At 37.4% G+C, this 18,364-nt stretch overlaps 1 protein-coding gene across 2 annotated transcripts in view; it reads right to left on the bottom strand.

Moving 5' to 3' along the window:
• The window catches only part of LOC131520768 (GTPase IMAP family member 8-like), a 32,197-nt gene extending 15,728 nt beyond the window's left edge, over positions 1-16,469 (bottom strand). The window contains exon 1 of one of the 2 annotated variants that reach the window (XM_058745235.1): positions 16,393-16,469. Coding sequence is in view for 1 of the 2 variants with exons in the window: in XM_058745236.1 (XP_058601219.1) it covers positions 16,393-16,411 (19 nt within the window). In the remaining variant the exon portion in view is untranslated. The remainder of the gene's footprint in view (positions 1-16,392) is intronic. The other variant, XM_058745236.1, reaches the window with a different exon arrangement.
• Between the last annotated feature and the right edge of the window lie 1,895 nt (positions 16,470-18,364).

The following is an 18,364-nucleotide window of genomic DNA, read 5'->3' as shown; positions in this document are numbered from 1 at the left end:
CATGACATGATACATTGACAACTCATGAATTCATGTTAAGTTATAAGTAATTAATGATGAGTTAATAATATTGTGCCCCCCCAAGTAAAGTCATGACATTATGATACATTAACAAGTCATGAATTAATGTTAAGTTAATGATGAGTTAATGATATTGTGCCCCCCCAAGTAAAGTCATGACATTATGATACATTAACAAGGCATGAATTAATGTTAAGTTAATGATGAGTTAGTAATATTGAAATGATAACATTTCGTTTTATTGTGTGATTTCTGCTTCCGGCTCGTTTCCAATAATAGGACTACAAGTTAAACAAGACTTAACTTTAAACCTTAAAATAAATAACATTTTAAATGGTTTAACCTTTACTTGTCATGAAATGTTTACTTTGTTTGCCATGGGCCACAAAAGGCGTAATCTCCGACATGCTGTGAGTGACAATAGAACTATAAAAAAAAACACCAAAACCGCAACATAATTATGAAATTAAACAATTTTATTCGTGCGCTGTAATCCAGATCTTCAGAATCCATACGACTGCGAGGAATAGACCCAAATCCAAGCCTTTATTCGACAATCTTCATCTCCATCCCGAGCAGTGAGTCCAGCGACCGTAAACAGCAAAGCCCGCGCTGACTGACGCGTTCGTTACAAATTCAAATGTTGCCGCTTCAAACGACAGGTTTTTACGGCAGGATAATCGAACGCTCATTGGCTCTCGCCTGCATTCGTCACAGATCGCGACATGCCGTGTTTCTGGTGAGGTGTGTATTTGAATGATGCTAGCACGCGCACGCTTTCACGAGTTCGCTGAGAGGGAGAGGATCAGGAAAATAATCTGGATAATATTTTTAGCGATTAACAACATAAATTCTGCTCAAATGAAGATATCAATCTTTCATTTGAAAGCCATGTTTCTAGCATCTGTAAAACTGCGTTTTTCCATCTCAAAACTAAATTGCGACCTATGCTCTCAACGTCAAATGCAGAAATGCTAATTCATGCGTTTATGACCTCAAGGTTTGACTATTGTAAATAAATGATTGTAATTGCATTTATCTGTCTGTCATGTTTTTCTTCTACTGTACAGACATAGCTTTGTTTAGGTGTAGATGTAGGAGTGGGATTAGCGATTATAAAAACTTTTAATGCTATATTGTTACTAAAATGGTTATTTTCTTGCATGTTTATAAAATGTTTAGGTTTGGAGGTAGGTTAAGAGGTCTAAAAGTCTAAATCACTTATTGATAAAATGATAAAAATGCATTGATATGAATATCTTAATGAAATAAAAACAATATTACTAACTCATCATTAACTTAACATTAATTCATGCCTTGTTAATGTATCATAATGTCATGACTTTACTTGGGGGGGGCACAATATTATTAACTCATCATTAATTACTTATAACTTAACATGAATTCGTGAGTTGTCAATGTATCATGTCATGACTTGTCTTGGAGGGCACATCTTTAAAAAGTTATCAATTACACATGTTTTATACATATTCAGCTCATCTAAATCAGATATTTGGTGTTTTTTGGTGGTTTGTAAAAAAGTGGAAGAGCAGAGGTCATGTGGCTGCATTTGGATGGAGAAGGAACTGAACGGTAGGAGGAAGGTTAACATTTTGAAGGGGCAATAGTGGCCCAAAAGAAGAGCAAGAACTCAAGACAAACGTCTGATTTCAGTGCATTATTGTGATATAAAGACAGTAAACCAATCCATAACATTACCATCATCTCTATGCTAACACTGATTTTAATTTGGAAAATCGCATCTGCTTAATGAATACGTTATTGTAGGAGGGCAGCAGTGGAATCACTCCAAACAGGATGAGATGAAGTTGTTTTTAATTATGAATGCATCATTGTGCGTTGGATGAGTTAGGTTAAACGTAAATATTGCAAGAAATCCACTGTCATGCACTGATGTTTGTGACATAGCTGCAGGTGGAAAATTTATAAACAATTTTGCAGTGTGCCATTTTCATGAATCTTTCTTCTAGAGCATGTTTGATTTAGTTTACCCCAAAGTGTTAATTAATACATTAACTAACATGCAGGAACTAACATGTAATTAAGGTGGTGTTATTCATGAGGTAATTCATATGACTCATGTCGTAGTTAAGTTAGTTCTTCATTAGTTCTTGATTAATACATGTCTTAACTCTTCATTAGTTCATAGTCAAGTAATTATTAATTAAGGTATTAGTACATGATAATTCATGTACTGTTATTGTAAAGTGTTACCAATGGGTCTATAGTCATTTGGAGATAAGGCTAGGTAACTCTGGGTATCATCAGAATAGCTGTGATAGGCAGTTTTGTTCTTTCTCATTATTTGACTTAGTGGGAGCATTTACAGGCTAAACAAGAGCGGTGCAAGAATTGAGCCTTGTGGGACTCCGCATATCATTGACGTCCACTTAGACTTATGGTCTCCTTTACTCACATAATAAACTCTCCCTTCTAAGTATGACTGGAACCATTCTAAGTACCATCCCAGAAAGCCCGACCCAGTTTTCCAGTCTCTCTAGAAGTATGTTATGATCGACAGTGTCAAACGCAGCACTAAGATCTAGTAGTCAGCACTGATATTTTGCCAGAATCATAATCAAAATCTAAACCTCTGTTAATTCTCAATAAGCGCTTCTGTAGTCATCTGACAGAAATAAAGTCAATCTGGGGTGTGTTTCCCAAAAGCAATTATGGTCACAAGTTCCATCGTTACCAATAGAGTTCATTGGAACTTAGCACCATAGATTGCTAATGATGCTTATGGGAAACATAAACAGTAAATTCCCCGGTATTAAATCAGCACAGCTCGGTGTACATCCGAGAACCACCAGCAGGGTGTTAAAAGTAACACTGAAGCAGTGTTAGAGTTAATTAGGTACTTAAAGAGGGGGTGCTGTTTCATGCATTCAGAGTTGTTTACACTGTTAAAGAGTTGGATTCTCAAGCATAGACAAAGTTTCAAAAAACTATTAGGACGTATTTCTGTGCCAAAAATCTTACTTCCGGGTTCGTACAAGTTTCGTGGCTATTCATGACGTAAACGAGGGTGGAACTCCTTATATGGGCATTTTTCCCGGGAAACGCGCACCTGTGCATGCATCGACCAGAGCGAGAGCAAGAGCAAGTGCGTGCCCATCAACGTGCTTCATCCGGCAAAAATCTTTAATTTCTTCTATTACTCACAAAAATCCATAGGTTTAGGAATAAGGATAAAGTTTATGTGATTAAGACTGCATGTTTTGATCAAAGCAGATTCATAATAAATAATTTAAAAAAAGTTTTTGTACAAGTTAATTTGTGCATTTATTAATTCTTTCATGAATTCATAAGTTATTGTGTACTCAATCCACACAGAAAAACACATTTTATTTTATTGCTTTTGGGGTTCTCAGAGCAGAACATGATTTTTACATGAAAAAATTAAAATATATACATATTATTATTATTATTATTATTATTATTATTATTATAATTATTATGGGTCCTCTGGGATATGCATCACCTTCACCTTTTGACCACAAGATGTTGTTAGTGTGTGCATTGTTGGAAAGCTTTGAGTAAAAAAACTTTTTATGATACACTTGAGAGGAAAGCTTTGGTGCTTTGAAAAGCTTCATTTCACTATCACTACTTATAAGTTGTAATACTTGTACAAGTTTGTGTTAAATCTAGGTGTCTTGTCATTTATTAGACTTCATTTTGCACACTTGATTTAATTGTGTGCCATATCTGTGTAATAATAGCTTTTATGAAAATAATAAAATATGCATAATGTTCAAATCATTCAGACATCGAGAATCAGCTTATGAATATCAACAATGGTCACAAAAGTAAAGTTGAGCCGTGTCATTTATTCATGCTGCAGTGCATGCTGGGAGTCATGGATGAGTTTCATTCTATGCTGTTGCCCTGCATGCATTGCAGCATGAATCTTTCTTTGTTGAGTGTCACCATTGTTGAGATTCATGAGCTGATTTTTGAGGTCTGAATGATTCAAGTGTTAGGATTTTAATCTATTAAAAAATATTTTTCTATCATAAAAATTATCATTATTATTTTAACTCTTTAGGCGCCAGAGTTTTTTTGGAAAAATGCTGGATTTTGACATCAAGATTTCAAAAGCTTGTGGCTTGAAAGGGCTTAAAGATAGAGATCTACTGTAAATTAGAAAAATGTTGGGCATGACCTAAAGTTTATGTGGGGTGTAAATATACTCATCTAATTTGCATATTATGATGTCATCAGGGGGCGGCCCTCTTGAATTTCATTATATTCAGGAAATAGTAGATATTGAATTGATATTTGAACTTATTTGCATGTTTTTTTTTTGTTGTTGTTGTTGTTTTTTTGGTCTTTTTATCCTCATTGCAAATAATCAGAAAAGAGGAAACCAACAATAAAACAGGAGAAAGTACTAAATTATTACCATATTACTATACTATATAGTAGTACAACGCATGTGAACAGTAGCCTACTTTTTGATCAGTTCATCAGTAATATTCAGGAAATAATATATATTGAATGGATGTCTGAACTTATTTGCATGTTGTTGTTTTTTTTTTTTTGTCTTGTTATCCTCATTCCAAATGATCAGGAAAAGAGAAAATCAACAGTAAAACAGAATAAAGTAATAAATTATTATTATATTACTGTGCCATAGTAAAATACATGTACCTATTTTTTGATCAGTTGACCAGCTATCTGCCCAATCAGGTACCTAGGTGACAGTTTATAGTTCTTGAGAGTATGGTACCTCTCATTGCATGTCACAGCGCACAGACCTACCCCTCACTGACTGCACCTGTACTGTCTACCCTTTGAGCGCGCACGTTAAGAAAGAAAGACGCAATCTGGCCGATCATCAGCAACGCGATGCCTCTCCTATGGACACTACGACCACGTCCGCCCCTGCCACCCCCATCCCCGTTGGGCAAAGTCTCGAAATGATCACTTGATGGTGCTTCGTGAACACTCTCGCCTTTTACGGCGGCACCATTGCGCATGCAAAGATGTACCGGGAGATACGCGATCATTAGAGGCCGATCGTCATTTTCAAAAGGCAAATATTCCCCTTCAGAGTCAGAATCTGCGAATAACATTTGCAACACATCCTCACAGTACAACTTTTTATAGCCATTTGGCGATTTTCTCTCACAAATCTCACAATTTACTCAGACGCTATGAACTCAACTGCTTCTGCATCAATGACATGATGGCTCACTTTCTCTGCTATTTCCTCGAACAATTTTGGTCTAGAATCGAAGTACTACATGTCTGCCATCTAGTGGTAGGGAATACAAATAAGATATTACACCATATTAGGAACTACAGTCTATTTAATGAAGTATGATGTCTTGTCGCAATTTTGCGACTTTGTCGCTTAGAGGGTTAATTCCCACCATATTTCTGGTGTTATCTTTCAAACTAATCTAACTAATTTGATCGTTCGCTTTTAAAACCGCGAGTGCAGCGTGAGTGCAACTCATTCATTTGCCAGTCATTAGCATTCATTAGCCAGTTAGCTTGTCACTCGCGGTTCCAGTCGCGTTTCTATTCGTGCCTACTATTGTTTTCTTTTCTTTTTTTCCCGCTTCGTTTTCATTTCTCTCTCGCTCCATTTTTCATGAGTTCATCAAACAACAGTGGTAAGTGGTAAGTTAAGTTGGTATCATTCATCAATCATGGTGAGTAATGGCTTCTTCTCCTGCTATTGTTGTTTGCACTGTTTGCCACATGTACAGTTTATCTCTCTCTGTCAGCAGTGAGGGATTCATATGTGATAAATGCAGGGAAATAGTTAGGCTGACAGAGAAGGTTTTGGAACTAGAGACACGCATCCAAACTTTAGTTGAGGATAGTAAGAATGTGAGGGCTGTAGATACTACTTTGGATGCGACTAGCTCAGCGAGTCCTGTAAATTGTTCGGTTCCGGTTGAGCCTGTGCAGCAGGGCAACTGGGTGACTGTGAGGTGGCCTAGTCGCGAGTCAAAACACCGCTCTTCCGTTCCGATTAGAACATCAAACAGGTTCTCCCCACTCAGTGACACAGCCACTGAGAAATCTGATAAAAGTGCTCTAGTTATTGGCGATTCTATTGTACAGAACATGAAAATAGAGACACCAGCCACCATAGTCCATTGTTTACAAGGAGCCAGAGCGCCTGACATCTTGGCAAATTTAAAAGTGCTGACTAATGCTTAACGTAAATTCAGTAAGATTGTTATCCACGTCGGTGCTAATGATGTTCGACTTCGCCAGTCGGAGATCACTAAAAATAATGTTAAAGAAGTGTGTGAACTTGCAAATAAGTTAAGTCGTGACGTATTGTCAAGTATGGTGACCCCTACTTGAAATTGGTGCTCTGCATTTAACCCATCCAAGTGCACACACACAGCAGTGAGTAGTGAACAAATGCACACACACCCTATTGCTCCAGCACCCAGGGAGCAATTAGGGGTTCATGGTATCAAAGGTGGAGAAAGTGCTGTTCTTCACAATCCCCACCCCACCGCGGGAATCGAACCAGCAACCTTCAGGTTACAAGCCAGAATCCCTAACCATTAGGCCACGACTACCCCTATACGATGTCAGACACTGTAATATGCTCTGGTCCACTCCCTGCTTACCATGGCGATGAGATTCATAGCATGCTGTCGTCATTCAATGGCTGGATGTCTAAGTGGTGCCCACAAAATAACATAGGCTTTATAGACAATTGGACGAGTTTTTGGGGCAGACCTGACCTGTTGAAAAGAGATGGTGTTCATCCCTCCTGGGGTGCTGCCGCTCTTGTCTCTAGAAATATGGCACATAGTCTTCGAGTTCGTATTTGACTAACTGGGGCCCAGGTCAGGAAGCAGACAGACCGGCTAAACCGACCGTCTGCTAGCCGCCTCACGTCACAGAAGTCAGTTAATTCTCATCACATAGAGACTCTTTCATCTAGATATCACACTATGGAGATTGTGTCTGTTCCCTGAACTAGAAAATACAGAAAACATCCAAACCAAAGTAATAGTAACAATTTAATTGATGTTCAACAAATTAAAAAAAAGATATAATACAGATAAACACATGATAAATCTTGGCTCATTGAATGTTAGATCCCTTTCTTCAAAAGCACTTTTTGTAAATTATATGTTCACTGACCATAAACTAGATGTGCTTTGTTTGACAGAAACCTGGCTAAAACCAGATGATTACATTACTTTAAACGAGTCTACACCCCAAGATTGCTGTTACAAACATGAACCGCGTCCAAAACGTAAAGGGGGAGGTGTTGCTACAATTTATAGCAATATTTTCAGTATTTCTCAGAGGTCAGGTTTCAAGTATAATTCGTTCGAAGTAATGGTGCTTTATACAACGTTATCCAAAGAAACAAGTGTTAATGATAAATTCCCTGTGATGTTTGTACTGGCTACTGTATACAGGCCACCAGGGCACCATACAGACTTTATTAAAGAATTTGCTGATTTTCTATCGGAGTTAGTGCTGGCTGCAGATAAAGTCCTAATTGTTGGTGATTTTAATATCCATGTTGATAATGAAAAAGATTTGTTGGGATCAGCATTTATAGACATTCTAAACTCTATTGGTGTTAAACAACACGTGTCAGGACCTACTCATTGTCGAAATCATACTCTAGATTTAATACTGTCACATGGAATTGATGTCAGTGGCATTGAAATTTTGCAGCAGAGCGATGAAATCTCAGATCATTATCTAGTCTCCTGTATATTCCATATAGCTAAAGCTGTAAAGCCAACTCCTTGTTACAAATATGGTAGAACCATCACTTCTACCACAAAAAAACTGCTTTATAAATAATCCTGATTTATCTCAGTTCCTCAGCATATCCAATAGCTCAGAACAACTTGATGATGTAACAAAAACTATGGATTCTCTCTTCTCTAGCACGTTAGATACGGTTGCTCCTTTAGGCTTAAGGCAGATTAAGGATAAGACTCCAACAACGTGGTATAATGAGCACACTCGCGCCCCAAAAGAGAGCAGCCCAGAAAATGGAGCGCAGCTGAAGGAAAACAAAACTAGAGGTATTTCGTATTGCTTGGTGGGAAAGTACCCTATCCTACAGAAAAGCATTAAAAACTGCTAGATCTGATTACTTTTCGTCTCTTCTAGAAGAAAACAAACATAACCCCCGGTATTTATTCAATACAGTGACTAAATTAACGAAAAATAAAGCATCAACAGGTGTTGGCATTTCCCAAGAGCACAGCAGTAATGACTTTATGAACTACTTTACTTCCAAGATCGATACTATCAGAGATAAAATTGTAACCATGCAGCCGTCAGCTACAGTATCGCATCAGATAGTGCACTATATATTTTCTGAGGAACAATTCCACTCATTCTCTACTGTAGGAGAGGAAGAATTGTATAAACTTGTTAAATCATCTAAACCAACAATATGTATGTTAGACCCTATTCCATCTAAACTACTAAAAGAGCCTCTTCTAGAAGTCATAGATCCTCTTTTGGGTATTATTAATTCATCATTGTCATTAGGATATGTCCCCAAAACCTTCAAATTGGCTGTTATTAAGCCTCTCATTAAAAAACCACAACTTGACCCCAAAGCTCTAGTTAATTACAGACCGATCTCAAATCTCCCTTTTCTGTCAAAGATACTAGAAAAGGTAGTATCCTCACAATTATATTCCTTCTTAGAGAAAAATGGTATCTGTGAGGAATTCCAGTCAGGATTTAGACCGTATCATAGTACTGAGACTGCTCTCATTAGACTTGCAAATGACCTGCTTCTATCATCTGATCGTGGTTGTATCTCTTTATTAGTTCTACTGGATCTTAGCGCTGCGTTTGACACTATCGACCACAACATTCTTTTGAATAGACTAGAAAACTTTGTTGGCATTCACGAGTTAACACTTACATATAATAAATAGAATAAAGTTTATGCGTATTTGGTGTGCTGTCCGAGGGGAGGGCTCCGAGCTCGGAATTTTGGCCCAAACCCAGAGTACCCCCCTACAGGAGAAGGGGTGGCGGAGGGATGCTGCAAAACTGCCAATGAACAGAGGTAAGTCTGCTGTGTATACAGTATATACACACATGTCTCTTATCTTGTTAACGGCTTTTGTTTTCTCAAAAACACAATCATGTACGTACAAGCTGCTCACATATTATTGTAGCCCAGTTTGTGCTGAATACAGTGTTTTTAGACTTTAGCCATTAAAATGTTTATAAGCAACTGAAAAAAGCACAAATGTCAGGGCATATCAAAACTTCTCCGGGGCCCCAAAACACCCTCAGACCCCAGAGGGTTAAAGCTTGGTGAACTCTGGCCTGCGCATTCACATGACATGATACCGTGTGACCAACGGCAGATCCATAAGTCACAGCATGACCTCCTATCTGAATTAAAGAACACATTTAAAACTGCAGCACTGCAGAAAAGTGGAGTAGATTGTATGTTTTTACATTTAAGATGTATTATAATTTGTTACCTGTTGAATTTAAGTTTTTTAAGAAAGACGCTGCAGAGCGTGACATCATATCACGACCGTTGCGGCATGTGAAACAATTTTGCATGCTCAAAGTCTAGTATGACCGTGGCTTCAGCTGTAGGCCGTGGGAAAGGGGAGTGGATTGTGACTTTTGACGGAAAATTCTGAAATGCCTGAGTAGTCTGCAGTGTTGTCTATTTAACTTTTTTTTTTTTTTTTGCCAAATTTAGCAACTTCTCACCTTAGCAACTTGTTTTCCAAAGCACATAGCAACAAATTTAGCCATTTTAAAAATTTTGCAACTTTTATTATGTTTTAAAAAGTGATGCTAAAAAGACATACATTTTCCTCTTAACCACACAAAGAAGAAAGTATTGAAAAGCTAACTGATCGGCACATCAGCTAGAGACTTTGTAATATGCACATCACATGTGAATTAGGTTGCTAGTTGCACTTGTTCAATAATAATGGTTTCTTTATGATACACGTTATTTGTTAGTTTGTGCCTATAATTGTAGGTAAAGTTGAATTTATTTTCTCGAAAATGTATCTTTTTCATCCGTTTATCTGAGTGAAACATGTAATTTAAATAAAATGCAAGTGAAAATTCAGAAAATCTAAGTAGTTTCGTTGTGTATTTTACACAGTTGTTTTTTTGTTTTTTTTGCACATTGACATCCTTTTGTCACAACGCTGTTTAAAACTTTTAGCAACAAACGACCTGCCTTTGCGACTTTATCTAAAAATTAATTTGCAACATGGCCTGTGCCGCTAGCGGAGGCAGCCTCGCACTAGCGTCTGCTGCTACAAGAGCTGGAGGCCCGGCTGCATATGACACTGTGGCCGGTAGAGCCAGGGTGAAAAGTTGAGCCGAAGCGGGAAGCGAGTGAGGCTTTGCCGTGGTGAGATCTGGGGCATTTCCCAGGCTCATTGAAGGCCTGCCGCTGCGACCCAGCGCTTAAGGAGAATTCACTATGCTCCACTTTCCGATCGGATAAATTGTTGGCACAGCCGAATGATAAGAGGATGCCGGGGAAGAAGTTTGGAAGTGACGCCGGTGGAGGCGAGGTTAAGCCTCGGCGTCGTGGAGAGCGTGTGGCTGGTCGAGCAGAGCACAGCGGCCGTGACGAAGCCAGGAGCTCAGTGGCCGTGTCTGGTAGAGAAGGAGCGATCCTTGGGCCGGCAGATTGGCCGGAACATCCAAAAATCTCGTTGTTTAGAAGTCTGTGATATAATGGCAAAAGGTGCAAACCGAATGCTGCAAAACTGCCAATGCTGCAAAACTGCCAACGAACAGAGGTAAGTCTGCTGTGTATATATACACACATGCCTCTTATCTTGTTAACTGGGTTAATTACTGATTGTTCTCCTCTCTTGTTAATTAGGTTAATTATCTGAACGTGCTCCTCCCAAACTTTGTTAATAAAAGATAATTTAGTGGAAGTGCCTTAGCATGGTTCAAATCGTACTTATCTGACCGCCATCGTGGCAGTGAATGAAGAGGTACACTGTAAAAAAAAATCTGTTAAATTTACGGAAAAATACCGGCAGCTGTGGTTGCCAGAATTTTACCGTGAAAAATACGGTAGCTAAATTTTAGGATTTACAGAACTGTTTAAATTTACAGTGAAAAACCGTATCTCATTAACTGATACAATGTTAATACACAAACCTTTTAGTTAACTCATTTTATTTGCAGAAACCGACTACGCTTAAATTATCCAACTGCCATTTGTTTATAGACTAATATTTATAATGTTTATGTAATGTGAGTATGAGAGTATTGAGAACTATTTTGTTTAAGCCCATGAAGAAAATCTTACTGATTTATGCAAAGTCATCAATTCAAATCTCTTGCAAATAACAGCAGCACACATACATGATCAAAACTAGCAAAAACGTTCTCATTACATCAGTAACTACACAGTTACTGCCTTTAAATAAAGCAACATGCAGCATAACATCAGTGTCTCTCTGTCCGTCCTTGACTTAAACACAGGCTCTACTCTCCAGCACAATGGTGACCCACAAAACACAACAGGAAGTTGACTGTTAGGTTTTACAGTATTTTGCTGTTTTTTTGTCTTGATTTTACGGTGAAATACCGGCAGCTGTGGTTGCCAGTAATCTACTGTTTTTTTCAGTTTGCTTCCGTAAATTAAATTCATGGTATATTTCTGTTAAAATTACGTTTCACAGTATGTTTTGTCATCTCACACATTTAACCCCTTTAATCCCACAGCAAAATCCTCAGTTTTAAAGAGCACTTCTATGTGTCCACACTACAGAGTGTTGAAGTAACACTGAAGCAGTGATGAATTAATGAGAGAATTAAGTGACTAATTAAATTAGGATTGAGTTTATTGATGAACACCTGCTGTTAACAAGTAGAATCATTGAAGGAATGAGAAACAAGAGCAGAGAAACAAAACTTACAGCTAAAGCCAAGATGAAATCAACTGAAATAAAACACATGAAATCTCTCAAGATTTCAGAAGAGGGTGATTAAACAACTCCACACCAGCATCTTATTACTAACCACTTTTACTTTATTTATGTCATATGTGTACAAAAGCTCTTATTGAGATTTTAGTTGTTGTACTTTCATTTGAAGTCACCATATTGGCGATCAGTGGGTGCTTTAGTTGGGATCTTGAATCGTGACTCTAACATTGGTTTTTGTTTGCTTGCTTTTAATTAGCTGTGTTTATTAAGCACAGTTTTTAAAGCAAAACACCAAACAAATCTATCATCATCTGGAGGCTGATTTTTGTGATGTCAACACCAACATGATCTAGTTTAATTAATTGATTATCCCGTGTTAAGTCTCTTATTAAACATGTAATATGTTAATTGCTCCACTGATACTACAGCAATCAAATGTTGTGAAACAGCTCTAACCAGAATATGCACAAATGAATGTACTGAACTATGGCAGAACTTAAACACACACAGACATCAGCAATCGGCATATGAATCTCAAAATTGGTGACAATCAAAAATGATATAAAATTTTTTAAAACGGTTCAACTCTGAACATCACAAATCAGTCTACTGAAAAGTAACAACAAAACAACACCAAAATAAAAGCAAATAAAGAAAATATTAAGAACATTCAGCTGCATAATTTATTCATGCTGCAGTGCATGCTGGGAGTTTTGTACTGGCACCCAGCATGCTTTGCTGCATTAATTGTTTTTTATTATTAATAGTCACCATTGTTGAGGTTCATGTGCTGATTCCTGATGTCTGTGTTTCTAAATGGTGCTGTAACTCTGAAGGTTTTGTGAATAAAAGGTTTTTAAATTTTTTTCATGGTTTGTCAGCTTAATTTGTAGAGTAATATTACTACCATAAACAATGTGAAAATAATTACAAATCACCCATATTGCTTGACACTAACTGACGATGACCACCGCGTTTAAGTTTTAACCAAAACTACTTAACTACAATTTCTCTTGGCTTTTCTTGTCATAATAAATGTGCTCTACAAACACAGTTACAACAGCCAAAAAAAAACTAATTTTAAAGAGTCAAGGGTCAAGAGCATAACTAAAGCAAACACCGATCACCAAGATGGTGAGGTCAAACAAAACATTTGAAATAAAATATAAACCTCTGTTAATTCATAGATATATGACAGAAATGAAGTCAAACTGGTTAGTCACAAGTGGAGCTGGTAATGCTGTTTGTGGAGTTGTTTAATCATCCTCTGCTGTTTTATTTCAGTTGATTTCATTTAAGGCTGTGGCTGTATGTCAGTTGTAGTTTTGTTTCTTGTTCTTTCCTTCAGTGATTGTGTTTGTTAACAGCAGGTGTTCATCAGTGTCTGAATTCACTCATATGTTCTCAATCACTCTGTCTAGTGGACTATATAGTGAAGTAATGTAGGACTAGTGAATGAGGGTGTAGGGAGTGGTTTCAGACACAGTCTATGAGTGTCGACTCTGAGGCTACTTTCTCGAAAACAAAGGTTAGATCTATTACAGTTATTCACTGTATATAGTAAGGAAACTTACTCTTAATCATTTAACAGGTTATTACTGTGGTATTTTACAGTTTTTTACTGTTAAAATCACAATCATTTTTTACAGTGTATCATATCGATCACAAGTGCAGTATGGAGTACCTCAAGGCTCAGTACTAGGGCCGTTACTTCTTACACTTTACATGTTACCCTTGGGAGATATTATCAGGAGACATGGTGTTAGCTTTCACTGTTATGCTGATGATACTCAGCTCTATATTTCTTCACGGCCCGGTGAAACACACCAAATTGAGAAACTAACGGAATGCATAATCGATGTAAAAAAACTGGATGACGAGTAATTTCTTACTGCTAAATTCTGAAAAAACAGAGGTGTTAATTATCGGACCTAAAAAACCCACATGTAATGACCTAGAACACTATCTAACCCTTGACGGCTGCTCTGTCAATTCTTCTTCATCAGTTAGGAACCTAGGTGTGCTGTTTGATAGCTATCTTTCATTTGAAAGCCATGTTTCTAGCATCTGTAAAACTGCGTTTTTCCATCTCAAAAACATATCTAAATTGCGACCTATGCTTTCAAATGCAGAAATGCTAATTCATGTGTTTATGACCTCAAGGTTAGACTATTGTAACGCTTTATTGGGTGGTTGTTCTGCATGCTTGATCAACAAACTACAGTTGGTCCAAAATGCAGCAGCTAGAGTTCTTACTAGAACCAGGAATTATGACCATATTAGCCCGGTTCTGTCAACACTGCACTGGCTCCCTATCAAACATCGGATAGATTTTAAAATCTTGTTAATTACTTATAAAGCCCTGAATGGCTTAGCTCCTCAGTATTTGAGCAAGCTCTTACCACATTACAGTCCGCCACTGCTGCGTCCTCAAAACACTGGCCATTTGATAATACCTAGAATATCAAAATCGACTGCGGGCGGCAGATCCTTTTCCTATTTAGCACCCAAACTCTGGAACAATCTACCTACCACTGTTCGGGGGGCAGACACACTCTGTCAGTTTAAATCTAGATTAAAGACACATCTCTTTAACCTGGCTTACACATAACACACTAATTTATTTATTTATATAGCACTTTTAACAATACAGATTGTATAGACTAATACGCTTCTATTATTCAAATCCGTTAAAGGATTGTTAGGCTGTATTAATTAGATCAACTGGAACCGAGAACACTCCCCATAACACACAATGTACTCGTTACATCGTAAGAAGAATGGCATCTACGCTAATATTTGTCTGTTTCTTTCTGGTGGATCAGCACCAAGAGATGATGTCTACAGCCCTGATCATTAGCGGAGACTAGGACACCTAGATGAGCACCAGAGACATATCTCCAGTGAAGACCTTGTCTAAAATACAATAAAACTAAAAATATAATAAAATACCTAACTACATAATACTATTATTATTAGAAATTGCAACAATATAAAAATAGAAATACAATACATTTACACATGAGCTAAACTGAGCTAGACAAAGACATCTCTGAATTCAATAATGAAATGCCTTTAACTGACAATTGAGTGTTTAATCTTGTACATTACTGACACTCTATCCTCCAATTTGATACTGTTAAGTGCTTTGACACAATCTGTATTGTTAAAAGTGCTATATAAATAAAGGTGACTTGACTTGACTTAAGAGCCCAACTAAAGTATACACTGATCACCGTTAGGGTGACTTCTTATTGTTCATGTTTTCTTCAGTGATTGTGTTTGTTAACAACAGGTGTTCATCATTAATGACTCAGTCAGCACATACTTAATCACTTTCATTATCTCATTAACTTTAACTCTGCTTCAGTTTTACTTTAACTCTTTTGTAGCGGGGCAGCTCAAGAACACCGAACACACAAGTAATCTGGTTCTTTTGTCTCAAGGCTGCCCATGCCGCTTTGTCAAGCCAACATTGTTTGTTCACGAACATTAGCTTCTAGTTGACATATTGTGCTCTGTATCTCTAAACAGTTTGAGCACCAACACATTGTTCATTTTTTTGTAAACCCTTTGTGTTAGAGATTACAGAAAAGATGCCTCAAATAACTAACTAACCAACAAGTAGCACTGCAATGTGCGAATATCTGAAAGGATAACCAATTTTTTAACCAGCTTTGAATTGTTACAAATATGTCTGCTGGACGAAATTGAAGTTGCCCTTGAACACTAATTACTAATATCTTGCAAATGTACGTTAGAAAAAAATTACATAATGAATGTTTTTTTTTTTTTTTTAAATATTGCACAATGTGAACTGACCAAGCAGGTTAGTTAACTTTTTAAACTGCTAACAGGCTCTGTCACATTCCTTTTGTATAGATGGTTGCTCAGATGTGACAATCATTTATTCATTTGGCAGGTGATGTATCCAAAGCAACTTATTGTGTAGTATAAATTTCAACAGTATGTGTAAGATCAAACCCACAACCTTGGTATTGCTAGCTCTGAATTTTAACAGTTAAACAACAGGAGCACCTTTATGCACTTTTGAATAAACATTGATTCTTTTTTTATACTAGTATTGTAATGAAATGTACGGTAAAGTGTAGTAGAACAAAAAGGTTGTAAAATGTTCACTATGTACATGATAATTACCTTAAATGTTTACTCTATATTTCATCTTTTAGTTCTGTTAATGCCAAAAAAATGTTAACAATTAAAAATAAAAATTGTTTGAAATTACAGTATATTGCAGGTTAATAACTGCATTATTTTCACAGGCCGTCACTTATAACTACACTCTCAGACATTTGTTGTAAACAAACAACATCATACTGTGTTTCTACAGTGCATATTCTTAATTCTCAGTATTATATTAATCAAGCCGTTGTCTGTGAGTGTCATATATGTTTATTTTATTTAGACTGACCTTCATATGCTGATGCCATTTTGTCTCTTGCAGTTTGTTTTTGTTGTTCAGAATCCCTCTGTCTTTGTCTGACTGTGTGAACTGAATAAGAGAAACTAAACTGTCTCATGTACTCTAAATATTAAGCAACACCACCCATTGGCTGTTTATTAGACACCACCCCACATACCACAGTATGCTTTTAACAATGGCACCCTGGGCAGTCCCAGACTCCTAAATCACAGACTTTTTTTTCCCAGTAGTTAGTATGGTTGATTAGTATGGAGTAACAGCAATGAAATTTGTTTCTTGTAAATAAAGTGTTTGTGAATCTGAACAAAGATTGGTTTAAACACCATCCAATAGCATTGTTTTTGTTTTTATTTCAAATCAGTGTTCTGTGAATGCACTTTGGTCCATGTACTTATTTCCTGTTTAATGTCCTGAATCTGAAATGGAATAACAAGAAATGGAAATATGTGTTTTCATTTTTTGTTTAGTTTAACAAACTGAAAATGAGATTTCGGCTTGATTTTTTTGTTTTTCATTTGTGGTTTACAAATCAGTTTATGGCTATTATATTTAATTCGCATCTGGGTGGTGCTGAAACACCACTATTATCTGGTTTGTCGAACCACTCCATCTTTGGCATGGCCTTAATTCTGTCAGGCAGAATATAGGTGTGTTCGACTTCATGCAGTGCTGTGCAGACCAATTGGTGGCTGAATTGAATCAGTGCATGTCGGTTAGAAATTTTGTAAGATTGGAAACAGTGCCAACGGCACCGCAAGAGTGTTTCGAGAGCAGTCGGCTGACTCAGCTGGTGCAGTTTCTCCAATATGACTGCAGGAGTGATGATGAGGACAGCTGTTTCACAATTGAATCGAATTCACCGCACGACAACAGATATTTTTGATGAAATCTGAGAGATTTCTAATCTTGCATAGACAGCAATGCAACTAAAACGGTCAAGGCACAGAAACGTAGGGGCTCTTGTAACGTCCGGCAGCATTGTGAGTCAGTCGATTGATCCGCTCCAGATCGCTTACAGAAGGAAAAGAAGAGCCAGCAAAATTTAAAACAGTTAACTTCAAAAATATTTATTTATTTATTACTATAAAAAAAAAAAAATTCTTTGTCACATACATGAAGAATCAGAGTATGAATCTCAACAATGGTGACATGCTTCATGCTCAAACGTATTCTTGGTGCATCTTACGGCGCTTTTCCACTGCATGGTACAGCTCGGCACGCGTTTCCACTGCAGTTTAGTACCGATTTAGAGCGGGCGGGATTATTCACATGTCTTTACAGTTGTGCTGCCTCTACTGCCGTGTCTCCTGGAAAACTTTTTCATTCTGCGTTGCTCCATCACGCTCTCTCTGGATCCACTCCTCGGCTATCAATGAGAGGAATGTCTGTACTTCCTCAACAGACCACGAAACAGCCATTTTTTGGTTGTTAAAAGAAAGGTGTGCTCATTCAAACCAGTTTGTTCGATCCTTCACTGGCTGTGCTGATTTAAATCTAGTGGGTCTGTTGTGTCTCGCGCCGCAAGTTCAATGACGCAGGCAATGACGATTTTCTCCGGCCAATCAGTGATCAGCAGAGTTTACGCGTCACATTTTGGTAACGGTACGGGTCGCTTGGAACCTCAGCAGAGGTGGTACTGAAAAAAGTACCAGGTACTGTACCCAGTGGAAAACCCCCCAAAAGTGAACCATACTGAACTGTACCGTGCCGTACCATGCAGTGGAAAATCACCAATACAAAACTCATCATTGGCTCCCAGAATGCATTGCAGCATGAAGCATGTCACCATTGTTGAGATTTATAAACTGAACTACTGACACACACAGACACCAATAATCAAAGTGATTTGTGAATAATATGTTTTAAAAATTGAAGCCAGAAATACAGATTATTTGATTGAATCACATTACTACAGTCACTAATATGAAATGAATAGCATAGATTAGACTTTAGATGCGAT

This window comes from Onychostoma macrolepis, chromosome 15 (assembly GCF_012432095.1).
Source record: "Onychostoma macrolepis isolate SWU-2019 chromosome 15, ASM1243209v1, whole genome shotgun sequence".
NCBI classification, from domain to species: domain Eukaryota; kingdom Metazoa; phylum Chordata; class Actinopteri; order Cypriniformes; family Cyprinidae; genus Onychostoma; species Onychostoma macrolepis.
Note: the sequence above shows the minus strand (reverse complement) of the source record. Positions and strands in the feature narration are given on the sequence as shown.